This window comes from Stenella coeruleoalba (assembly GCF_951394435.1).
Source record: "Stenella coeruleoalba genome assembly, chromosome: 15".
Classification (NCBI taxonomy): domain Eukaryota; kingdom Metazoa; phylum Chordata; class Mammalia; order Artiodactyla; family Delphinidae; genus Stenella; species Stenella coeruleoalba.
The window spans coordinates 83,022,513-83,049,135 of record NC_137161.1 but is presented as its reverse complement, the minus strand read 5'-3'; the positions used below and the strand labels follow the sequence as shown (position 1 = coordinate 83,049,135).

Sequence of the window (26,623 nt, the reverse complement as noted above, 5' to 3'; positions counted from 1 at the left end):
TACATGATTCCACTTATATGAGGCACTTAGAAGAGTCAAATTCATGGAAACAGAAAGTAGAATGGTAGTAGCCAGGGGCTGGGGGAGGAGCATGGGGGGTTATTTAGTAGGGACAGAGTTTCAGTTTGGGAAGATGAAAAGGTTCTGAAGACGGATGGTGGTGATGGCTACACAACGACGTGAATGTACTTAATGTACACTTACTTAAAAATAAAGTGTTGCATTTTATGTCATATATTTTACCATAATAATAATTTGAAAACGTCTGCTTGCTCAGAGCCCAGTGTCTTCAAAGACTCTGTCTGCTGGATCTCACTAGCAGGACTAAAGCCAAGTAACCTATTGCCAAAACATCCCATCAACTCACTCAGTCCCTAAATAATTGTAATCAATACAGAGAAAAAGAACCAGTCAACCCTTCCCTGTTCTCGCGTAAAGGAGACAGCACCCCCTGAGCCCTCAAACCTGACTCGTGGAAAGGTGCCGATTTCTGCTTAGATATTCCAAAATCCACATAGGATGTCTTGTCCCCAGACAAGCCAGCTCATGACTCCAGCTTCCTTCTGAACACAGACACACATACCCAGATTTGAATAAGGACATGACAAATAGAATTTCAACTCCATGCATCTATACCTCGCACAGAAACAATGCAGAAGAGCCAAATGGAAAAGCTACCCGCCATCACCAGACAGCAACAATCTTTCAGGTCAAATTCAAAGAGAGTACCTGGAACATAGCCAACCACCCCACCAAAAATAAAACACTCCACTGCCCTCAGCCGATTCAATTATCTCTCTAAAAAAGGGCTTTTTTTAACACCTCCCAGCAAGCAGCAGATTCAGCGAGTTGGTGAGGATAACAGTACATAATCAAGCAAGTAGAGCCCAAGGTGTAAAGTAAAACGCGGACTGGCTCGGCCAGGAGCAGCGGTGCCCTCACGCCATGAATACAAATGTTTAGAAATGGGTATTATCGTTTTTTTGTCATCTGGAATATTTTCCTCTACGGAAAGCATATGTTAAAATGTCTTCACTATTCTCTACTTGGAAAGCGATGCTGGTGACCAAGTTTCTGTCCTTGACAGGATATCACCGAGTCGAGTCTGTAAAAATCCACCAGCTTAAAAATAAACACACGAAACAATCTGCCCTTTTCCCTATAAAATAATTCAAGGTCATTATAGAAAAGTGAGAAAATACCAAAAAAAAATTAAAAAAAAGAAAAGAAAAGAAGAAATGAATAATAAATAACGGAAGGCAGAAAAAAATGATACATCCATAGTTGTACCTTTCAGACATAAGCATGTTATTACTCCAGTGTTTTGGTGATTTCCGTCTCGTCCTTATGAATATGTATGATATGCATATGAATATGAACATGGGATTATGCTGCCTCCTTTAACTTAACATGGCAACATGGCATTTTCCCTTGTTAACGTGGTCACTCTGGTCTTGATCCCCTTCTTGCCTTTTAAGGCCTTTTGGCCTCTGTCCTCTGTATGGACTCTCTCTCTCTCTCTTGCCTCGCACTTTCCTTTCTCATCCAGCCTTACTGCGATGTGATTTTCCGCTATTTATGCCTCTCATTGGAGTTTCTGTGCTCGGGGCCTGTGTGAGGCCATCAGACCCTTCTGGGCACCCAACAGCCAGCCCCGTTGGACCCTGGTTCTCTGGCCAGGCCTCTCATCAGCAAGGGCAACCTCTGCATTCAGTCTCCCCCGCCTCGCCTCCAGCTCTTTCACCAGCCTGGATTTAAATGGCTCAGGAGGCCTCCGGTCTTTTCTTTGAAATGCTTTCTTGGAGGGCAAAGGAGTTTGCAATTGGTTTTCCCCACAGGAATCATTAGCTTCCATGGCTTCGACTCCATAGCTATCTTGATAAGAAGAAAGTCACAGGTGATTGTTCTCAAAGGAATCTGGGGCGTGGCTGAGCAGGACCCACATAAACACAGCTTGAGCAGAGGAGGACGAAGGCTGGGTCCAGGGATGCCCGGAGACATCCCTCACACCCACGCCCGACAGTCCCAGGAGCAGGAAAGCCCCGGGTCTAGCTGAAGAGCTGCTGGAGGTATTTTGTCTTCTCAAGACCTAGGACAGACCTGGTGTCAGTCCCTGATGCCTAGGTCCCCTCTGCCCCGTCCTTCCTCGGGGTCTCTGCCAGCCCGCCCAGCCTGGAACGAGCCTTACCTGTCCACAGATGGCAGCCTCACCCTTCATGAGGAAAGGTGAGCAGCTGGGTCAGGGCCCATCTCCCCCAAGAGGAAACAGGTATGAGGAGGGAGACTATGGCCTTGGACCCAAGTGAAGCCCATAGCGGAAGTTCAGCCTCCCTATGAGCCCTTCCTGCTGCTGATCAAATATCACCCGCAGCCTCATCATCCTCAGGGAAAATTAAGATGTCCCAATTCCCGCACCTGTAAAATGGGCACAGCTCTGACCCCAGAGGGTCATTCTGCGACGTAATGAAGTAACGCACCAGAAATGCTTGTGTGTCACCCAGGATACAGCTCCTGTCTGAGCATCCGGAGCAGAATCTGGCTTGTCTGTCCCTGGAATCAGAGAGAGGGACACACACTTGCCCCCTGGAAGAACTGTGGTTTATGGTTACAACCCAGATGTTCAAAGAGCAGTGAAAAGACCTGGTTTTTTTTTTGTTTGTTTTGGGTTTTTTTTGCGATACGCGGGCCTCTCACTGCTGTGGCCTCTCCCGTTGCGGAGCACAGGCTCCGGACGTGCAGGCTCAGCGGCCATGGCTCACGGGCACAGCCACTCCGCGGCACATGGGATCCTCCTGGACCGGGGCACGAACCTGTGTCCCCTGCATCGGCAGGCGGACTCTCAACCACTGCGCCACCAGGGAAGCCCGAAAAGACCTGTTTTAATCAAATCTGGCAATTTTAAAAACGGCCACACCTCCCTCTGCTAGTAAGTAATAAATTCCCTGAGCAACAGAGAAGGAGCCACACGTTCAGGCCCAGCCTGTTGGCAGATGTTGGAACTGCGCGAAACAGCTTTGGGCTCAAGAAGGTGGGGCGCGGGGAGGTGCAGGAAGTCACCTGGGCCTCCCTGACTTGGGCTCTGGCAGCCGAGGCGGGGGTGAGGGTGCCACTGGTGACCCGAGGCTGCCTCCTGGGCGCTGGGCCTGAAAAGGAGCGCAGGCAGGATCAAGCACCAACTGCAAACAGCGGCCTGTGGTTCATCTGGGTGACTTTGGACCCAGGTTCTGGCCAGTTGGGCTCTGGCGGAGTCGATTCCTTACTTGTCCTCGTCTTTGGGGTCCCATGAAGGCTTTGTTTCCCCGACATTTGGGGGACAGACAGACAGAAAGAATAAGGAAAGTTCCTGCTTCTGCTGCCCCTCCCTGGGGCACCAAGGGCACCTCGGATGGGTCGGGGTGGCACGGCTGGGGGAGCCTCCCAAGGAGTCCCTCTGCTCTGAAGCTCCCAGGCCTCGCTGGGTTTCACCAAGAATCCTTGCAGAAGACTTAAGTAGCTGAGGGTTGGTTTCAAGGATCTTCTGGTGCTCTGAGAGGTCGCACAGGGCTGAGAAGTGGCTGGAGAGCAGTGGGCAGCCACAGAAGAGCTGGGCTTGGGTTCAGGACATGAGCAGCCCCCAAGGGGGCTGGGCAGCAGGGAACTGTGTGCCAGGATGACACAGCTGCCAGCATCACCTTGGACCTGGAAAGACGTGCTATACCCTGGCTGCTGGGGCCCCAGAGGGCATGCCTGGTCCATAGTCTTCATAGTGGGAGGTGACCTTCCTACTACCAAGATTCATATCATGGGGGTTTCTCAATATGGGAAGGAATTCAGCTTCTGGGCAGGCCAAAGAGAGAAAAAACCCAAGCGTTCATCCCAGGAGGAGAATCTGTCTTTCGCAACAGATTTATTTTATTGAGCAACTATTGCCTTCAGGGTAATATTTGCTTCCCCACCTCCTCTATTCTCCCATCCCTACCTCTTTCCCCGCCAGGAGGCAACCCCTCATAGGGCCTCTCACCTGAGGGGCGCACACAGGGCAACTTGGCTCCCAGCTCATATTCACAAAAGTCCTTCAGTGTTTGCTTTTGACATTATTCAGTTTTGATTTTGAGACTCGCAAGGACTCTGGAGCCAGGCTGCCTGAGTTTGGATCCTGCCTCTGCCACTTACTAGCTATGTGACCTCGGCTAAAGTACTTAACCCCTCTGTTTCTGTTTCCTCTTCTGTAAAATGGGAATGCCAATAGCTTACACCAGTCACAAAAAGCCACACATTGAATGATGCCATTTATAGGAAATGTCCAGATTAGGTAAATCCGTAGAGACAAAAAGTAGATTTGTGGTTTCCAAGGACCAGAAGGAGGGGCGCGATGGGGAGTGACAGCAAATGAGTGCAGAGCGTCTTTTAGGAATGAGGAAAATATTCTAAAATTAGATAAAGTTTAAAGAGTTACCACAAAATGCTTAGAGCAGTACCTGAAATACAGAAAATGATTTGTAAGTCATTGTTAAGGAAAACTTACTTCCAGATGAAGGCATTCACCCTGATGAGCTTGGGGAAAATACGCTCATCATGTAATTTTAAAGTGGTGTTCCATTCCTGACTCTCACTGTCTGTCGGGTACTTTTATAAATCCTGTCATTATCTTGGGGATAGCATTGTGCATTCATTCATTTTTACCATATTGGGGCCCCACCTCCATAAATGGGTGGTGGCTCAGGGCTCTGAAAGGCCACCGCATCTGGCGAGCTGTCCTTGACTCAGTCAGCTTTAGACGCAGGATCTAGAAGGCAACAGAAGGTGAGGACTTCATACAAAGGCATTTAGAAGGAGAGTTGAGGATGAGGTGTGTGGCCTTTGTTTCATTGGCAGAGAACTAGGAAGAGGTGATTTCCAAGCTGCATGGTCTCTTTATTTGCTCAAAGCTGAATTAAAGTAATGCAACCACAAAAAGGATTCAAGTCAGCAAGCGGCAGTCATAGAAACCCTATGGAGGGTGCCCTATGGCAAGACCACTAGTGCGCATAACTAGGGCTCTCTGGGAGGAAAAGAGCCTTGATTAGTAATGTTTGCCAATTTCCATGGTGTAAATACTCAAGCTACAGACATGATATCACTGGAATCAGAGTTGGCAAGAGTTGTGCAGTAGTACAGTATTATATAGCATTTCTGCCATACTATATAGCTACAACAGATGTAAATAACCTCAAGGGCTTCCCTGGTGGCGCAGTGGTTGAGAGTCCGCCTGCCAATGCAGGGGACATGGGATCGTGCCCCGGTCCGGGAAGATCCCACATGCTGCGGAGTGGCTGGGCCCGTGAGCCATGGCCGCTGAGGCTGCACGTCCGGAGCCTGTGCTCCGCAACGGAAAAGGCCACAACAGTGAGAGGACCGCGTACTGCAAAAAAAAAAAAAAAAAAAAAAAAAAACCCTCAAAGCATAGATAACAGTAAATGTAGCAAAATAATTGACTTTTTAGTATTTATAACCTTTGCTTTTTAATAACAACTTTGAGATATAATTCACAAACCACAAAATTCACTCCTTTAAAATGGATTTTAGTATATTCACGAAGTTGTGCGATGATCACCATTATTTAATTTTAGAATATTTCCAACACCCCCCAAAGAAACCCCATACCTATTAGCAGTCACTCCCCATTTCTTCCCTTGGCCCTAGGCAACCACTAACCTAATTTCTGTCTCTATGGATTTACTTAATCTGGACATTTCATAAAAATGGAATCATACAATATACCTTTCGTGACTGGCTCTTTTCACTGAGCATAACGCTGAGGTTCATCTGTGTTGATTGGTCTCACTGAGGTTCATCTGTGTTGTAACACGTATCAGTACTTCACTCCTTTTTATTGCTGAATAACATTCCATTACAAGGATATACCATATTTTGTTAATCCATTTATCGGTTGATGGACATTTGCGTAGTTTCCACCTTTTGGCTATTATAAATAATGCTGCTATGAATGTCGGTGGACAAGGTTTGATGTGGACATATGTCTTCAATTATATTAGGTGTATATCTAGGAGTAGAATTGTTGGGTCATATGGTGACCCTACGTTTAACATTTTGAGGAACTGTCAGACTATTTTCCAAATCAGTTGTCCATTGGCACCTCATTTCCTAAATTTTTCTTTTACATTTTCAATCAGCCATCTGGTGTCACTGGCTCAGGAAGCTGCAATGTTAAACAGTTGCCACTGGTTGTTTTCAACAAACTGGGGGTAGTGCTGCTTGCACTAAGGGAGTTCTGAATCCTGTCAAATAAAGACAAATCCTGAGAATGATGCCTTTCTAGGGAGCTGCCTGACAGGTCAAATAGTGACAGTTTTCTGGGGATGCAGCTTTCGGGAGAGCTCCAAACATGTTCTGTCCCCTCCAGTAGCTTAGCTAGGCTGTTCATTTTCACAGCTACCATGGTTGTGAGGTTGATGTTTTTCAAGACTACCACGGAGATGGGAGAGAAGAATGTGGCTACAGCAAGTGAAAACACCACAAAGCTCACAGTTTTTACTGAGGTCAGCCATTTTCTTTAATAAATGCTCCTTGTGATGTTGCAAGCCTTTGGCTAATTTCTAGAGTTCTGAAGAAGTTGATTTTGACAATTTTTGCTAGTCTTCTCATTGCTTTCCATTCTGAAAATGCTTCTCCTTATTACTTTTGTTTTTAATATCATTTATTTAATTGCAAGTTTATATAAATTAATTTTCAACAATGGCTGTGTCTAACAACTGGCATGCAAGATTCCTGAAGATTTAACAATTGGCTTTCACAAGCTGGTACCAGCTGGCTCCAGTATACCACTGACAGGACCCTCACAGATGCACCCATTTGATCCAGCTCAGCCCTGCAAACATTTAGGGTACTCAGAGATGCATGCTCATCCAGTACTAAACTGAATCCATATCCCTTGAATCCAGCCCTCAGCCAGAGCTTGCTGGCAGGACAGACAATGCCTGTAGAATCATCCAAGTGATGGCTTGGCATGCAAGAAAAATTGGAAAAGGCCGAGCACAGGTGAGGACAGCTATAGAAACGCTGAAAGATATTGCTTCTCATCTTAGGGATCTAATCCCAAACTGTGCCAAAGGTTGTTTTCTGATTCCTAGAGGAAACTAAACAAAGCAAACAGGTTCTTATTTTCTTCATAAATTCTCTAACTGGAAGTCTTCAAGAGAATCACTGGGCAAAGATGTGAGCAGTGAGGTAGGTGGTAGGTTAAAGGTTTCCATTAGACACAGCCCGAGGAATGTGCACCTTAACCCTTGCTCTGTGAAGTGGAAAGGAAAAAAGTTTTTTAAAAAACTTTTCAGCTGGTCGAATAATAACGAAACCTGCTTTGGGATTGTGGTCTGACATGTGGTCGTTGGAGCTCACTTTAATTATGATTAACAGCCACAAGGATTATGAGTCAGGGCTTTGGTTGGGCCAGCACTGCTGCACACAAATCCAGTGACTCCCCACGGGAAACAGTGTGAGCATTCCCTGGCTTTCTCAAACTCAAAGTCCGGAGCTTCCTGATCCAAGGAGAAGCACAACAGGGTGATTGTGGCTCTTTTCCAGACCTTTGCCTTCCTTTCCTTTCCCACACAGAGATCAGCAGACAGCCATATACGCTTTAACCCAGCACTTCCACATTCCAGCTATTTGTTTACTTAGGTGTTTATTGGCTTGCCTTAATCATTCAACAAATATCCCCTGGGCATGGTCCATGTGTCCACACGGGGTTAGCCCCCCACAGAGAGCTGGCATTTGGGATGGACATTTGAGGAGTCCGGAGAATTGGGGAGGCTCCCCCGTGCTGCCCCATCTGATAAGATTCAAAACTGTCCCTCTCATGCACAAACTGGACTCTGGGTGCATTCTCCGGAAGAGCCCAGCATTTTCCCAGCCTCCAGGCTTCTGATCATTGTCACTTCTACCTGGAAAGTATTTTTTTCTCTACCCTTTCTGCAGAAGGATGCTCTCCTCACGTGTTGGCTGAGTCTTGTCACTTGGTGGGAAGAGGCAGGCACCCAGGACCAGGCACCACTGCTTTGGAGAATTCCTACTGGAGCCACCCCCAGAGGACACGTGCACAGTTCCTGTCCTTAGGGAACTTACAGGGACAATAAAATATGGCAGCTGGGAGAGCAGTCTGTCCAGGGCCAGGGAGGGGCACTAGGAGTTGCTAGTCATTTCTCCTGAGGTTGGGAGAGGCCTTCTTAGATGACATCATTCTTCAGGTGAGTCTCGACAGTGGAAAGGGAGTGTGCCAGGTGGCCAAGAAAGGACAGGAAGGGAACTCTTGCCAAGAGGAACAGCTTGAGCTCAGGAGCCGAACTAGTGGGTGCGAGGGGAGAGGTATTCTATTCTTGTTGAATTGAAATAAAAAAGCCCAAAGCTCCTTGGTGGCTGATAGGTCAACCTAAGAAGAGTCTAAAACGTCTGTTGCAAGTAAAAAAGGCAGAAGACAAAACAGGCCTATTTTTACACGTTTTGAAATACTGAGAAAAAAATTCAGAATGGATTCTGGATGCTTTTCATTATCTTCTTTATACTTCCCTTTTTAAAAAATTGTAAAATAATTGCTGGCATCACCTGCTGCTCACGCACTTCTTGGTCTGCAGGGGGCGCACCGGCGGCCACCCTCCCTCAGCCAGGGTGATGGGCGGGGCCTCCCAGGCCGGTGTGGAGCTGACGATTGGCGGGGTGGGCTGTCTATCACGGCGTCCCGCCCCCCCACCCTACGTCACATGACGCAGCCCATCATGGCGGTGGGAGCGCGGCTGCACTGGCTCGCGGCTCCGCAGAGCTGCTGCCGTTGCTTCTGTTGAGAGGCGGCGGCGGCGGCGCAGGCGGGCGGGCAGGAAGGATGGTGTTTCTGTGGTTGGAGCGGTGGGTGCGGACCAGGATCTGGGCTGAGGTTTGGCCGAAACGACGTGTGCTCAGGAGCAGCCGGCGCGGGTGCCGCTGAGGCAGCGGAGGGAGACAGGACCGACTGACGGACGGACGGACGGAAGGCAACCCGAGAGCCAGTCTCCGGGGCCGCGCCGTGGGCGAGATGCCGGGGCCCCCGCCGTTGCTGCTGCTGCTCCTGGCCGCCGGCAGTGCCGGGGCCGCGCCACTTCCGCAAACAGGTGCAGGTGAGCGGGCCCGAGGCAGGGACGGGGCTGAGGGGACCGGGCTGCGGGGCCGCTGCGACGGGGGTGTCTGGGAAGGAGGCTGCAGGCCCGGTCCGGCCTCGGCGCCGAGGAATCGGAGGGCCTGCCGGGGCGGGAGGCCCGGGGAAACGAGTGATTAGGGAGATTTTGCAGTAGGGACGTGTGTTGGGCGGGGGGGCGGGCTGCCTCTCGAGGGCCGAAGCGGGGGCGAGGCGATGCGGATGGGGCTGGGGAGGACTGCGAGCGGGGCGGCAGCGACCGACCCCTCCCGGGGTAGACTGCAGCACCGGCTCTGGACCTGTTGCCTGAAGGTCCTCAGCCTACATCCCTTGCTGGCAGTTCTGCTTCCTTTTCCAGATGTCACCTGCCTCCTGTGCTTTTCTCACATCTTATAATAAGAACCGTTTCTTAGCCCTAATCATACTTAAATGCAAATGACTTGGAGAGCTGCGCAGAGTTTCCTTCGCTCCCTGTAACTTGTTCTGAAGTTGTAAATTGATTTTAGACGCTGTGCGTTGTATTCAGATTGAATCTCTGGGGATGAGAAGGAAACCACTCTATAAATATCTCTACTTTAGGAAGCCAGTGATTAGAGTAGCAGCCTTTGAATAACTATTGACAAAATGGCCCAAGGGTGATTGAAGTTTCTATTTTAGCTACGTCAGTGTGTGATTTTCTTTTTTTCTCCCCGTCGTTTTCGTTTGTGGTTTATTTTCTCAGATAAAACTTCAGTCCAGGAAAGCATCTCAAGTTGGATAATTATTTTTAAGGAAAAAAAATAATCTAGGCTAATTTACCATTATCATCTGTTACTTATCTTTGAAATGAGGGGAGACTGAAATTTCATAGAATCATGGAATTTTAGAGATGGGAGAGACCTTAAAGAAAATTTAGTCCAATTTCTTTCATTTTGCAGTTGAAGATAGTGAGGCCCTGGGGGTCAAATGACCTACCCAAGGTGACACAGCTAAATTTTAGGAGGAGTCACAACTTAAACCCAGGTCTTAGATTCCCCTAGCTGGGTGATTTTTCTGCTTTACCACTTCAGGTCTCTTATTAGCTGTTTAGAATACTCTTGAGGTCAAGAGTTATTTTAGAATGATGTTAGTTGGGTGCAGAATGTGGAAGGTACTGTCCCTGGTAAAGACATATTTTTCAAACACATCTACAATGGAAGCTAAATATAATTGTTTCCAGAGACACACCAGGTTATGTCATTGAGTGCCCTTTAGTTGGGTATAAACTGTTATCATTGTACCACGTAGTGTATCGCTAAATTTCTGCCACTGCCTTAGATCAAATATGCGTAAGGTGAATTCTGTTTTCTGACCTGATAGATAAGAAGAGTGAATATTATGAGGAATGTATAGGCAGCCCAGGTATGAGTCACAGAAAGTACCTGGGAAATTATAAAAGACTGTAGGGAGAAGTGTCGATGTTGATATTGAAACATACTCATGGTGAAATTGAAAATTAGCACTAGAATAGGATAGTGGATAAAGATTGCATATGTGAAAGGGATTCAAGAAGTTTCCAGATGACTTTGCTCTTAATCGAAGTTTTACATATTTTGTAAAACAGATTCTATTTAGGAAACTTTGGAAATGTGGCTGCTTATAAACCTTTTTTTTTTGGCTGAACCGTGAGGCATGCGGGATCTTAGTTCCCCGACCAGGGATTGAACCCGTGCTCCCTGCAGTGGAAGCTCAGAGTCTTAACCACTGGTCCACCAGGGAAGTCCCTATAAACCTCTTAATGTGTTTAGTCCCTTCTTTTACTATTTCATGGAGGTATGAATCAAAAAATTGAAGTTTTTGTTGGAGTGTTGTATGTAAAACAAAGCAATCAAGAAAATTAATCCACAAATAGAAATATTAAATCTTGGCATTAAAAAAATGTAAAGAACTATTCGGTGACTTGTAGCAGCTTTTGTAGATTTTCCCTCGTGTTCTATTGCTTGGAGGGTGTATGGTGAGACGTGTGGCCTATGGATGACAAATACCTACTACGGTTAAATTACGTGGAAAAGATGCACAATCACACATAGATTTGGGAGTTTTTATTTCCATTCAGAAGGGATTGTTAATCCTGGTAATGGGGGTAGATTCTTGACCAAGAAGAGTAAAGAAACCTTTGAGCTAATCCTGATAAGTGAGTTCGCTGGTTAAGAAAGAGGAACCCCTCTGGAACATACATAGTAGATAAAAGAGCAGTTAAACATTGAAAACAACTATCAAGCTTTTGATTATCTGGGGGCCTGTACTCCTTACAAAGGGAGAGCTGGCCATTTTCAAATTCAGAGTAGATCCATTGTATATGGTCTTTGCCTCCTTGGCCTTATTCTGCTTAAAGTTCAAACTGGTTAATACTGCCTTGGAGAAAGCATGGCTTATCAACAGTAGGTTGGAAAAAATACTTGAATTGTATCCTTTGCCAGCCTGTTTGCATGGGGAAATGAGACAGTTAACTGAAATTCAGCATTTAAATCGAAGTTCATTTATCCCACGTTTCTTTGTCATCCAGAATCATTTCTAGATTCTAAAGTTGAAAAAAGGTATTTACCCATTCAGTCATAGTAAGCTTTGTAAATATGTGGATTGCCTTTGCCCATCAGGCAAGAAGGCATTTCTAGGTTGAATTTGGGGGGGAGAATCTCCTTATCACTCTGAGAGTCCCTTATGTCCTCCCTGGCGGGGGGGGGGGGGCTTTCCTGAGAATCTGTATTTCTGCAAAGGCCCTTATTATATAGACTGAGATCCTGGTCCTCATTTAGGAAGCTTACGTAAAGGCAGGAAGTCCACTGTTTCACACACAGTTCAGTTACCAAACTAAGATTACAGTTAAGAAATTCTTTTTTTCCAGATCATAGTTATCAGACCTTTCTTCTCTTGGCAAAGATTTATGTGCCTTTTGTAAGATTCTCAGAATTCACATCATAAAGAAAGATGTTGTGTGCGTGAAGGCATTCCTCTAAGTCCACAACTTGTTATTAATATTAGGATAGTGGTGAGACAAGGAAACTCACTTCTATTGTTCTGTGGCATATTAGGTCACAGAGTACAGAGGAAGCTTTTAGCAGTTCCAGATAAAGGACCTCACGGAAGTCTGTGAAGCCGGTGGGACTCAGCTACTGATTAAACAGCAGCTTGTGAAACCGGGGCTTTTGTTTTAGATTAAGCAAACAGGCTTGTATCTTGAAAAAGATTTCTGAAGTAAAGGAAGTGCTTTCTAAAGTGTGAATTTTTGTGTTTATTTTAACAGCTTCTGAGAGCTTTCCATGCAAATTCTTGTCAGGATATATGGCTCTAAGGCTTGAGATCTGATTTAGACTGGGAATGCTGTTAATTGCTTTCAGTAGGTGATATTTTGGGGTTAACTAAATACGTCCATTTGCATAGTAATAGGAAGTCTGTCCAGCAACTTGGTAGCTGATCAGCATTGAAGTTATCAGATCTCTACAGTTTTGCTGATATCGATGTGCAGATGTGGTGACTGTTCACGCAATTCTCTTGAAATTTAGAGCCCTTGGGCCCTCTGTGCTCCTGTGGGCTGTGTCACTTAGAACAGCTGTACATATAATGAAAAACACTTCGTAATGTAAATGTCATATAGGGGATAGCCAGGGTTCTGAAACTGTTAAACAGACTGGTCCTCAAAAAAGTCCTTGTAGGTGGACATATAAAAAGAATCCACCTTTTCAGCTCAGTTGAGAGTAAAATTCATGAACCAGTCACAGGAGGAGCAGGCGTTGTGGCCAGAGCTTGGACTTTGGAGTTAGTCTGGGTGTGAGGCCTTCCTCTGCCACTTTAAAGCTTTTAAGACCTTGCCCAGTCACTTGACCTCTCCAAGCTTCTTAGAATTCAACTATTGAAAAAGGATGATGATAATATTTACCTAAGGGGTTGCTGTCACGTGATAGCCATGCCTGCTACAGGTTTGGCCCTTGGCAACATAGATTCCTTCATTGCTTCAGATTTCTTTGTAAATTTGGTGGGTTATCCTAGAATTGACTAATGGTGGGTGGTATGGCTTCAAAGAAGGAAGTCACCGTGGTAGCTGCGTATCATGGAATGCCTAGAACTTATGGATGTAAAAAAATCTTTGTTTCTCAAAATAGCAAATTATATGATGGGTGAAGATCCTTTAGAGAGAAATCTGGCTTATTGAAGTATGACGTATAAGCTGGTAGTGTTACTTCTTTTTTTGCGGTACGTGGGCCTCTCACTGTTGTGGTCTCTCTCCGGACGCGCAGGCTCAGCGGCCACGGCTCACGGGCCCATGGCTCACGGGCCCATGGCTCACGGGCCCAGCCGCTCCGCAGCATGTGGGATCTTCCCGGACCGGGGCACGAACCCGTGTCCCCTGCATCGGCAGGCGGACTCTCAACCACTGCGCCACCAGGGAAGCCCTGCTTCTTGAAATTCATAGTCTTGGGGAATTATGCTAGAAAATTTTAAGATGATCTGGATTAGTCTGCTTTTATATAATAAACCTGTTTTTGAACATCGAGATGACTAAAACTCTTGCATGTGAACAATTGCTGGTTTTAATTTACTTAAAGGAACCACGGGCAATCTAAGTTTGGTTGATCCCAAACAAAATTGTGTACTCGCAGAAAGCGTCCCTGAAGGGAGCCCGTTCACCCAGACTGTGGTAGGACCAGCACAGTGCTGAGGCTTCCCCTTAGAAAATGTCATTTGGAGAGATGAATGTGGCAGACTTGCTTTCTCTCTCTCTTTTAAAATTATGTATTTTTGCAATCCTCTAGCGGTGCTTCACTCTTTGAAATTTTTATTTATTACTCAGACACGAGGAAAGGAATATTATAGAAAGGAGAAGCTGGACAAACGTTCCTGGTCTAAAACAAACTACTGTGTCTGGGGTGGTTTTTAGATTCGAATTCCTGCTTTTCTGTGAATCCTCATATGAAGACACTGTAAGAAAGCTGAGGAGATGTGGCAAAACCTGTGTCAGAGCAAAATGTTGGAGTGAAGTATTTTTAAGTTGTAGTAAATGACTGATTTGGAACCATGCCTTGGCATTACAGTTATTTGCCACAAAGAACAGGCATATCAGAAAAATAACCTCAATATTTCAAAAGAAGGTTTTGTGCAAAGGTTAGCCCAGTGCAGAGATTCCAGATTTCATTGGACTTTATTGTGATTCAAGTGGGCAACATGAGAACAGCTGAAGCCGAATGTCGCAACGCAGGTGCCTGAGACACAACACGGTGAGCGCCTTTACTCCTCTGAAAGCCTCTGCCCACCCCCCACTGCCCTCCACCCTGACTGCAGAAGAGCGCTTTGTACTCTTCTGCTTTCCTGGAGCTTCAGAGGGGTAAACCTAACATTTTATTTTTAACAGCTTGGCAGATTTTGCATTTTACTATATTATATGTTTGTTTTAAAAGACTTAAATTCCCATTACCTCAAACAGATGTGCCACGACCCGGTGCTGTGGTGCAGCTGGAGTAGCTCTGGGCATCCAGCATCTGACCCCAGTTTGGGAAGCTTTGGGCAGGGAGGTCGTGGCAACTGAGTTTCCGCTGTCCCAGCCTCCGCTCTCCCCCCTCATGGCACTTTCTTAACAGCTAAATTGATCTGCTCATGGTTTGCAAAATATCCTGTGCAGAGTTCCAGCTTCCAGCGCTTCATAATCTGTGTGCAGTTGCCTGACTCTTCCCCTTGTATCTTTTAAATGCTGTCATCTCTTTCTTTGTCTTTTTTTTTTTTAACCTCTTTGCAGCCCCAGTTTCCCTACTGAGACCTTTCTTCTTGCCCAGGCTTGGCGATTGCCACCCCTGATGAACTCTTAGAGTGTTTCCTTGTGGGACAAGACGTTCCAGGGGATGCAGCATGAAAACGTGGGAATTTTCTAATTTATTTTCATTTCGCCCTTAAAAATTTTTGACTTATGTGACTTTTGAGGGATAGAGTGTATTGGTACACTAATGCATTTGTATGACTTGTAAATAAATTTACATGAAATGGAAGGACTACGAAGAAAATTTACTGGTGGGTTGCGTCATCAAAAAAGGTTTGCATTTGTTGTACTGGCCTACCACTTGCACTTAGCAAATACCACCTGTTTTTTTAAGTCCTGTCTCTTCACCTGGATTGTAAGCTCTGTGTCTCATCGCCTCAGTATTTCTCGTGTTTGCGTGGTTTTGAAGTTTGTGGGTGATGCTGAAGTATGAGAGAGATGGTGCTGGAGAACTGACTTCACCAGACCAGCACTCCAGAGCGTGCGTGTGTTAAAAGGAGGGGGTGTCAGCTTAGACCCTGTCATTGTCCTGCGAACTTCATCCAGCCCCAGTCCTTCACCTGGAATGAGGCCATGGATAGTTGTTTTATTTTTAGCCATAAACTTTTTCTTTTAGAACAAATGTAGATTTACAGGAAAGTTGCAAAGATGGTACAAAGAGCTCCTGTGTATCCTTTGCCCAGTTTTCCCTTTTGACGTTGGTAACAACAAGTAGCCGGTACTCATACATTGTAACCAGCGTGCAGACTTCACTCGCATTGCTTCAGTGTTTCCCTGGTGTCCTTTTTCCGATTCAGGATCCCACAGTGTGTCTGGTTGACATGGCTCCTTGGGCCCCTCCAGTCTGTTCCCTGTTTTTGATGATCCTGACATCTTCAGGAGTCCTGGTCAGGAGTTTTGTAGAATATCCCTCTGCAAAAGGGATGCATGTTTGATGTTTTTCTAGCTATTAGGCTGGGATTCTGTGTTTTGGGGAGGAAGACCACAGAGTTGAAGTGCCGTTCTCATCACATCATGTCAAGGGTGTGTGCTTTCAAGACTCCTAGTCCCTTGATCCCCTGGCCGAGGTGCTATGTGTCAGCGTTCTCCACTGTCAGGTTACCCTTTCCTCCCTTCTCCGCGCTGCGCATATGCACAGTCCGCGCTTAGTGGTGATGAGTTCCGTGCCACCTCCTTGAGGTAGAAATTACCTGGGTTTCTGTGCGGGGTATTTATTCTTCCCCATTTATTTCCTTATTCAATTATTTATATCAGTATGGACACATGGATATTGATTTTACACTTTGGGTTATAATTCAATACTGTTACTTATTTTGCTGCTTAAATTGGCCCCTGGGAGCCCTTTCAGTTGGCTCCTGTGTCCTATAGACATATGTCCATCTTTCTTCTTTTTTTTAAGCGCTTCCTTGTTTTCTGGCGCTAAGCTCACCTTGTGTATTCCTGCTCCGGCCCTAGGATCAGCCGTGTCTCACGCAGCTCCCTTTATTGGAGAGCGATATTAGAAGCCGACGTCTGGGCACTGGATTTGCATGCTGCTACTGGCACATTTATAATAGGGTTTTTCTTTTTTGTTTGTTTTTATTTTAACATCTTTATTGGAGTGTAATTGCTTTAAAATGGTGTGTTAGTTTCTGCTTTATAACAAAGTGAATCAGCTATACATATACATATATCCCCATATCTCCTCCCTCTTGCATCTCCCTCCCGCCCCTCTAGGTGGTTCCAAAGCACGGAGCTGATCTCCCTGTGCTATGCGGCTGCTTCCCACTAGCTATCTGTTTTACATTTGGCAGTGTGTATATGTCCACGCCACTCTCTCACTTCGTCCCAGCTTACGCTTCCCACTCCCCATGTCCTCAAGTCCATTCTCTACGTCTGTGTCTTTATTCCTGTCCTGCTCCTAGGTTCTTCAGAGCCACTTTTTTTTTTTTTTTAGATTCCATATGTATGTGTTAGCATACGGTATTTGTTTTTCTCTTTCTGACTTACTTCACTCTGTATGACAGACTCTGGGTCCATCCACCTCACTACAAATAACTCAATTTCGTTTCTTTTTTTGTCTGAGTAATATTCCATTGTATATATGTGCCACATCTTCTTTATCCATTCATCTGTCGATGGACATTTAGGTTGCTTCCATGTCCTGGCTATTGTAGATAGTGCTGCAATGATCATTGTGGTACATGACTCTTTTTGAATTATAGTTTTTTCAGGGTATGTGCCCAGTAGTGGGATTGCTGTGTTGTATGGTAGTTCTATTTTTAGTTCTTTAAGGAACCTCCATACTGTTCTCCATAGTGGCTGTATCAATTTACATTCCCACCAGCAATGCAAGAGGCTTCCCTTTTCTCCACACCCTCTCCAGCATTTATTGTTTGTAGATTTTTTGATGATGGCCATTCTGAGTGGTGTGAGGTGATACCTCACTGTAGTTTTGATTTGCCTTTCTCTAATGATTAGTGTAGCTGAGCATCCTTTCATGTGTTTGTTGGCAGTCTGTATATCTTCTTTGGAGAAATGTCTATTTAGGTCTTCTGTCCATTTTTGGATTGGGTTGTTTGTATTTTTGATATTGAACTGCATGAGCTGCTTGTAAATTTTGGAGATTAATTCTTTGTCAGTTGCTTCCTTTGCAAATATTTTCTCCCATTTTGAGGGTTGTCTTTTCGTCTTGTTTATGTTTTCCTTTGCTGTGCAAAAGCTTTTAAGTTTCATTAGGTCCCGTATTATAGGGGTTTGATCCTCTGCTTCCTGTATCTAATCCTAGGTGTTGGGAAAAGAGAGAGAGTCAGTGAGAGATTTTGGAGGGACAAAAGGCCTCTAAGAGACAGATGACTTGGACGGATCCTGTGCACGTTTGACCCTGTCACTTGACCACCTTTTAACCGCCTATTAATACCATCGTAAATACTACACATCCCACACTTGTGGTATAGTGGTATTGGCAAGATGTTATTTTTATTTTCAGAGCAATGGATATTTGAAAGATTTTATTGACTCTCTCCAAGAGCAGCCTAATCTCTAAGAATAGGAGGGAAACCTTGTAAGCTTAAGGATCTACTTAGAGAGAATTATTTTAGGGGGCCTTTCAGCTTTGGAAATTGTTGAAAGGGATCATAGGCAACTCCTTTAATTGGTGAAAGTTCAGATAAAACGTCCAGTGGCAAGTCTTTTGGAAAGTACAGGGGGCTGTAGACTTGCTGTGATTTTTTTACGGAGCTTTTTGTTTCTTTTCATTTTTTATTGTGGAAAATTTCAAACATACACAAAAGTAGAATAATTAATATAATGAACCCTCATGTGCCTGTCACCCAGCATCAGCAATTTTGAATTTATGGTGAATCTTGTTCACGTGTACCTTTCCCACTGGCCCAGTGGCCCCCACTGTTTTGATATAAATCCCAGCCACGGTATCAAGTTCAGCTGAAATTGTTTCAGGAAAAAGTAAAGATGTTTTTATAAAACAGGATTATTTGCATCAAGATCACCCAGGTACTTGTAGAAATGCAGGTTTGGGGGCCCCCAAACAAACCAGCTCAGTTGGAATTCTGGATGTTGGCCCGGAAATCTGCATTTGTAGTACTTTTCAGGCGATTTCTCCAATCCCGAGACACAAAATATTTTATCTTCTACTAGAGACAAAATAATATCAGTTATTTAATAGAAATCTGTTGACTTGTGGAGCTAGTGAGACTCAAGGAAGGAAGAACAATTTAAAATTAAAAGATTAATGTCAACACCTAAAATCTGAAGTGCTCTCTGCTCCTGACCACCATACATGAGTATCATTCTGAAGAAACCTCCTGTGCAAAGTATGTGTGCTATAACCACAAAGGAATTTAAACAGGGTAGGACACACTTACAGCACTTAACCGCTCCAAAGACCTTTCCTTTCGTTCTTTTTTTTTTTTTTTGTAACTTTAGCCCCTTCTCTGGGAGTCAGTATGAATAATAACCTCTTTACATTTTATAAATCTCCTGTATAAATAATCAGTAAAAAAGAATTGTGAGCTGGTAGCCTGACAGTCAGATGCCAGTACTGTGAGCTGTGAACCTCATGGTGTAGACGTTCCTGCCCTGGCCTGCCAGGGTTCTGCCCACTGCAGCTCAGACCAGCAAGGAAACTAAGCTTGAGCAGGTATAACTCATGACATTCTTAGTTCTCCAGGTGACAGATGTGCATGCTTTGTGAGAGTCCCTGATTCTTGACCTGTACAAAACTTGCGGGGTTAGTTTTTTCCAGTATAATAATACCATGTTGTTAACATTTTGCTATAAAAAAGTTTGTTTTTCTAAACTGGTTTATTTTGGAATAGCCTCGGGTTTGTAGCCCATTTTGTATTTTTCAACAGGTACTTTTTTTAAAGCTAGTTGACGTAATTTGATGTATTTTCTGTGGGTGTATTGATGTGTACAAAATATTTTTATGACGAGCTAAAGAAAGCAAACTATCTCTCTCTAAAACTGCTACAGAATGATGATTGTATAATCAGTTGGGTTTGATTAAGAACGTCATAGGCCCGGGACTTCCCTGGTGGCGCAGTGGTTAAGGATCCGCCTGTCAATGCAGGGAACACGGGTTTGAGCCCTGGTCCAGGAAGATCCCACATGCTGCGGAGCAACTAAGCCCGTGCACCACAGCTACTGAGCCTGTGCTCTAGAGCCCGCGAACCACAACTACTGAGCCCGCATGCCACAACTACTGAAGCCCTCGCACCTAGAGCCCGTGTTCTGCAACAAGAGAAGCCACCGCAATGAGAAGTCCGTGCACTGCAATGAAGAGTAGCCCCTAGTCGCTGCAACTGGAGAAAGCCCGCGCGCAGCACTGAAGACCCAACGCAGCCAAAAATAAATAAATAAATAAATGAATAAAAAGAACATCATAGGCCCACACACTAGTACAGATAATTCTGGACTCTGTTTTCGTTTTTTGTTGGGTTTTTTTTGGCAATACATATGCTTTGCATAGGAGAAAAGAATTTCATTCTAAGAATCTAGGATAGTGATTTTTGAGAGAGAAGTTGCTCTTATCCTAAAGTGAAACCACTAGAATTTAATTTTTATTTTTTATTTTTTTTTAATTTTTTAAAATTTATTTGGCTGTGTCAGGTCTTAGTTGCAGCACGCGGGATCTTTGTTGCAGCACGTGGGATCTTTCGTTGCAGTGCACCGGCTTCTCTAGTTGTAGTGCACAGGCTTCTCTCTAGTTGTGGTGTGTAAGTTCCAGAGCGCGTGAGCCCAGTAGTTGTGGCACATGGGCTCTCTAGTTGTGGTGCACAGGCTTAGTTGCCCCACGGCATGTGGGATCTTAGTTCCCCGCCAGGGATCGAGTCTGCGTCACCTGCATTGGAAGGCAGATTTTTAACCACTGGACCACCAGGGAAGTCCAGAATTTAATTTTTAAAAGCTCGTGGTTTTTTTTTTTTTCCTCCTTGAGGTCCATGTTCAAAGTCCATCCTGAAAGTGTCTTTTTCCCCTTTTTGCTACACTGAACAGGAGGCTTGAGTTTGATGTGATATAACTGTAGCCTTTAATTATGGCAGGTAAATCTCTAGGACATTTTGGACTCAGAAGACAGAGGAGGATGAGTTTGCAGTCATTTTGCACATTTAAAATATCTACTCTAACCAACCAGTAATTGTAAAATTCTGTAGTTTCAGCTTATTGCAAAACCGAAGGTTGTGATCTACTGGTTACCTCTCAGATTAGCCTCTGAATTTAAGTTTAGCGTGTTTTTCACGCTGCAGATTCTTCCTCAGAACCCTCAATAAATTCAACCTGCGCTCCTTTCAGAAGGAAACAAAAATCCCTCTTCCTGGTGCTACCTGGCAGTGTGCCTCCCTAGAATGGTTCTGTGTCAGCAGCAAGTGTTACTTTCCAAGGATGCAGGCTGTAGCTTCCAGGCGCAGAGCCCCACTTGACTCTGACTTCAGACTGTTATTAAAATACAACACCCGGACACTGATTGCAGGTGAGGCACTGAAAAATAACAAACTTACCAAAATAGTCCCCTGGGAACACTCCACCAGAGGCCTGATGCGCAGTGCAATCCAGAAGTCTGTAATTTAACTTTGTTTGCTTTAAAAAAATTTTTTCAATAAAAGATCTGATTACCAATTTTCACTGTAGAGGCACTTGGAGAACTCATGCAATTTTGGTTTTGGAATTATAATCCTTTTGTATAGAACTTTAGAGCTGAAATGCCAGTTTACAGGTGAGGGAACTGAGGCCCAGAGATGTGAAGCAGTAAATTCAATCCCGTACAGCCTGTCAGAGGCTGACTTCATTCTGGGTTGAGGTGATCTGACATCCAGTCCACCCTGTTCTCCGGTTCACTGCCTCGTACTTTCAGGAAAACTCTTATTAGTGTGATGCACACGCGTAGACTGATTCCAGTTATTTTTCCTTTGAATATTTATTTCTATTTATTATCTGAAAGTCCTGAGTGAAATTTAAAAATATTTATGATATACTTGATTCTTGAAGTACTATAGATAATTCCTTATTGAATTAGGAAACGTGCTAACTTCCATAATTAGGCTCACAAAACCACATTCATATTTAATTTTTTTTAATTTGTAAGAACAACAACTTCCACCTATGAAGTGATTTGCACTGTTTAATTAAAGGTGATTTAAAAATATTTCTGACTTGAAAGAAATGTAATCGTAAACTTGTAAACATTCGCTTGTGAACATGAAAAATACTTAAACGCTGTGATTAAATAAATGCTTTTGTGGAGGTGTGGACCATGTCTAGAGTCTGCTGGAGGCTGTGGATCCCAAGAAGAGTGCTCGCGAGCAGATAGTTTGTGTGTACTTGGAAGAGTCACAGGCAGGTGTCAAGAAATGTATGTGGCGTTGTAGACACGTCATTTTCCTCCTTGTGCTCTTAGCTCCTTTTTTTTTTTTTTTTTTTTTGTGGTACGCGGGCCTCTCACTGTTGTGGCCTGCGGAGTGCAGGCTCAGCGGCCATGGCTCACGGGCCCAGCCGCTCCGCAGCATGTGTGGTCTTCCCGGACCGGGGCACGAACCCATGTCCCCTGCATTGGCAGGCGGACTCTCAACCACTGCGCCACCAGGGAAGCCCTCTCTCAGCTCTTTAAGACCACCTCCTTGATTGATGCCCTTGATCACATCCTGCCTCATCTCTTGCTTCCCTCCAGGGCTCAGTCAGCAGCAGCAGTAGCTTCCATATTTTCTCCTGGACCCTCTCTCTCAGTTCACATATAAAAGATGACAATTTAATGTATGTATTTTCCCACATAGCTTTATTCTACTTTTGAATAACTTTATTAGCGTAAGTTCTCGGGAGTAGTTAAAAGAAAAAAAGTGAACCATTCTTATGTTTCTTTTGCTACTAATCACCATATTTCTTTCCAAGACACTTTTTTTTTTACATCTTTATTGGAGTATAATTGCTTTACAATGGTGTGTTAGTTTCTGCTTTATAGCAAAGTGAATCAGTTATACATATACATATGTTCCCATATCTCTTCCCTCTTGCATCTCCCTCCCTCCCACCCTTCCTATCCCACCCCTCTAGGTGGTCACAAAGCACAGAGCTGATCTCCCTGTGCTATGTGGCTGCTTCCCACTAGCTATCTATTTTACGTTTGGTAGTGTATATATGTCCATGCCACCCTCTCGCTTTGTCACAGCTTACCCTTCCCCCTCCCCATATCCTCAAGTCCATTCTCTAGTAGGTCTGTGTCTTTATTCCTGTCTTAACCCTAGGCTCATGACATTTTTTTTTCTTAAATTCCATATATATGTGTTAGCATACGGTATTTGTCTTTCTCTTTCTGACTTACTTCACTCTGTATGACAGACTCTGGGTCCATCCACCTCATTACAAATAGCTCAATTTCATTTCTTTTTATGGCTGAGTAATATTCCATTGTATATATGTGCCACATCTTCTTTATCTATTCATCCGATAATGGACACTTAGGTTTTTTCCATCTCCGGGCTATTGTAAATAGAGCTGCAATGAACATTTTGGTACATGACTCTTTTTGAATTATGGTTTTCTCAGGGTATATGCCCAGTAGTGGGATTGCTGGGTCATATGGTAGTTCTATTTGTAGTTTTTTAAGGAACCTCCGTACTGTTCTCCATAGTGGCTGTACCAATTCACATTCCCACCAGCAGTGCAAGAGTGTTCCCTTTTCTCCATACCCTCTCCAGCATTTATTGTTTCTAGATTTTTTGATGATGGCCATTCTGACTGGTGTGAGATGATATCTCATTGTAGTTTTGATTTGCATTTCTCTAATGATTAATGATGTTGAGCATTCTTTCATGTGTTTGTTGGCAGTCTGTATATCTTCTTTGGAGAAATGTCTATTTAGGTCTTCTGCCCATTTTTGGATTGGGTTGTGTTTTTTGTTATTGAGCTGCATGAGCTGCTTGTAAATTTTGGAGATAATCCTTTGTCAGTTGCTTCATGTGCAAATATTTTCTCCCATTCTGAGGGTTGTCTTTTGGTCTTGTTTATGGTTTCCTTTGCTGTGCAAAAGCTTTGAAGTTTCATTAGGTCCCATTTGTTTATTCTTGTTTTTATTTCCATTTCTCTAGGAGGTGGGTCAAAAAGGATCTTGCTGTGATTGATGTCCTAGAGTGTTCTGCCTATGTTTTCCTCTAAGAGTTTGATAATTTCTGGCCTTACATTTAGGTCTTTAATCCATTTTGAGCTTATTTTTGTGTATGGTGTTAGAGAGTGATCTAATCTCATACTTTTACCTGTACCTGTCCAGTTTTCCCAGCACCACTTATTGAAGAGGCGCTTTCCTCCTCTGCCGTCCATACACCCTTGTCTCCATCTGCCTCTACAGCGTCCTGTTTCCTGTTTGACCCTGTTTCTTTGTCCCATCCCCATCCCTTAAATGTTGTTCCCACCCCCTTGGCCCTCTCTTTTCTATTCCCCTCCCCATCTCCTCTCTATTTGCATCAATTAGTGCATGTAGATATTTTTTAAAGTGAAAGTGTTCCAGAGCTTATAATAAAAATAGCTTAGGGAGCCCCTGTCCCACATCCTGTTCTTCATCCCTACTCTCTGCTCCCCTGGGCATTGCCTGCCAGCTCTTTTAGCCATGTTGCTAAAGAACAGGGTGGAACCACTGTTTCTCGGTTTCAGTAGGTACTGAATTTCTGCTATGGAAGAAGAGGATTTATATACTTACACACGTACACACTCTCCCCCTCCTCAGCATCGTTATTTACACTTTTTGGTTAAATCAGCATTCAGCATTTTTTTTTTTTTTTTTTTTTTGCGGTACGCGGGCCTCTCACTGTTGTGGCCTCTCCCGCTGCGGAGCACAGGCTCCGGACGCGTAGGCTCAGCGGCCATGGCTCACGGGCCCAACCGCTCCGCGGCATGTGGGATCCTCCCGGACCGGGGCATGAACCCGTGTACCCTGCATTGGCAGGCGGACTCTCAACCACTGTGCCACCAGGGAAGCCCCAGCATTCATATTTTTATGACCACAAATACTGTTCGCAGCTGAGCCTATAGTGTATCTGATGATTAAATTTCTTCGGCATCTTTTCTTTTAGCTAGATGTTATCATTTCCTTAGCTCTTCGTGAGTGTATCATTAATTTGTCCCACACTCCTTGGCAGGAGTTGAAATGTCCTCTCGGTGGGTTGGCTACGCCCTGTGCGGGACTTGGGTGGCTCTCCCACTGCCCCCAGCGCTCTGCTGCCAGGTCTGAGGCCACCTGATTTCCTCTCCCACGTGGCCTCTGTTCCCTGTCTTGGATAGAAACTTTTGAGACTTTCTCTCTAAATTCCGGAAGGTTGCAAAGCGATGCCTTGGCGTGAGTCTTTACCGTTCATCCCACTCATCAAGGTGGGTACGCAGTGGGCCTTTTGAATCTGGAAAGTGGCGTCCTTTAGTTCCAGAAGAGTTTCATACACATATATTTTTAGGGAGTTATTTCCTCTTCCTTTTCTTTGTTCTTTTCCTCCTGGAACGTCTGTTAGTTGAATGTTGGGCTTTTTTGGAGTGACCTTCGACTCCTTTTGTTCACGTTTTCTCTCTTCGTTCTACTATGTGACGGCCTTTGTTTTTTCTACAACACTTTATTTCCAAGAGTTTTTCCTTCCTCCCCCACCCCCCTTCTAAATAGCATCTTCTCATGAGTGTAATATCTCCTCTTATTTCTGAGGATATTAATTATAGCTTTGTAATAATTTTTAGGTTTTTTTTTTTAACCACTGTATGGTCTGCCTCCTTCAGATCCCTTTTTCTCTCTTTGGTTTGGTCACTTTCTTTCACTTTTTTTTTTTTTTTTTTTGCGGTACGCGGGCCTCTCACTGTTGTGGCCTCTCCCGTTGCGGAGCACAGGCTCCGGACGCGCAGGCTCAGCGGCCATGGCTCACGGACCCAACCGCTCCGCGGCATGTGGGATCTTCCCGGACCGGGGCACGAACCCGTGTCCCCTGCATCGGCAGGTGGACTCTCAACCACTGCGCCACCAGGGAAGCCCTTTTTCACCTTTTTTAAGGAGGGTTTTCTCAAATGTCAGGCGATCCTTGGAAGCCTGCCCATGTTGAAGAACGAGGGACACCGATGGGAGGTGTCCCCTGCGACTCTTTCCCCTCACACTCCTTGTCGCATCTGCCGCCAGGTCCCAGGCACTCCTGCCTCAGCGCCCTGGAGTAGGAGTGTGCCCCTGAGCATCACCACGTGGGAGCTGTGTGACCCGGGAGAAGCATCTTTGCCTCTCCCGGGTTCAGCTTCTTCACTTTAAAGTGGGGCTAATAATAGTACCCACCTCAAAGGGTCGTTATGGGGTTGGATGAGTTTAGAACAGTGCCTGGCACATAGTAAGCACCATTTATGTATTAGCTATTTTCATAACCACCTGGGGCCAAACCACCATCATTTCTCATGTGAATTATTCTAATATCAGAATGGGTTCCCTGATCACTTCATATAAAGTAACAATCTCCCATGTCCCCTCCCTGCTTTATTTTTCCACATTGCTTATCACCATCCAAGGTGCCATATATTTATTAATTTGCCCGTGGTCCGTCTCCTGCGCGAGAGTGTAAGCTGTGAATGCAGGGGCTTTGTTCTCTCCACTTCTGTGCTCCCCGAACCTGTGGCAGTGCCTGTTCTGTAGAAGATGCTGGGTGAACACTTGCTGAATGAATCGATGTGTTGGGTGGGGCTTACTGGTGGGTAGACTTCACAGTCTGGTGATGGAACAGCTGTTTCCATAAGAGACACCTTGTCCCCAGAACTCTTCTAATTATCTATAGGTCTCTTGACTTGGGCTGGACACCTGAGTGTCTGGAAGCACCTAGTTATATTGGGTTTATTTTTCTGTATAATATAAAGACAGTATCAGAGGAGCATTATCAGATAGGAAGCCCTAGGTAATCTTGCCTTGACGTTCCATAGCCCCTTGTCCAGTTCAGTATTGTAAGCAGTTTCTGGCTTAGTTATTAAGGTAGTACTTTATTATGGAGAATGTTGAACATAAACAAGGTAGACGGAAGAGTGTAATGAATTCTCTGTACCCCTCCCCCAGTCCAGCCATCCCTATGGCCAGTCCAACTGCATCTGTACCACCGTCTGCTTCCTCTAAAGAGAGAACTTTTAAAGACATGGCCAGAGAATATGTGTCAATTATATTGGCAAGACTTTCAATTAGACCTTAGGAAGCTGGAAAGGTTCTGAGACCATAGACTCTATCAGAGTGTTGT

The 26,623-nt window shown here is 44.8% G+C and overlaps 1 protein-coding gene across 3 annotated transcripts in view; it reads left to right on the top strand.

The window, feature by feature from the left end:
* Positions 1 to 26,623, top strand: part of LMTK2 (lemur tyrosine kinase 2) — a 172,006-nt gene that overhangs the window by 82,024 nt on the left and 63,359 nt on the right. The window contains exon 1 of one of the 3 annotated variants that reach the window (XM_079899058.1): positions 8,751 to 9,119. The exons of 1 other annotated variant lie outside the window; for it this stretch is intronic. In XM_079899058.1, coding sequence (XP_079755184.1) covers positions 9,044 to 9,119 — 76 coding nt within the window. In that variant the 5' untranslated portion in view covers positions 8,751 to 9,043. Of the gene's footprint in view, positions 1 to 8,750; positions 9,126 to 26,623 lie in introns of those variants that run through there. One more of the 3 variants, XM_079899057.1, reaches the window with a different exon arrangement.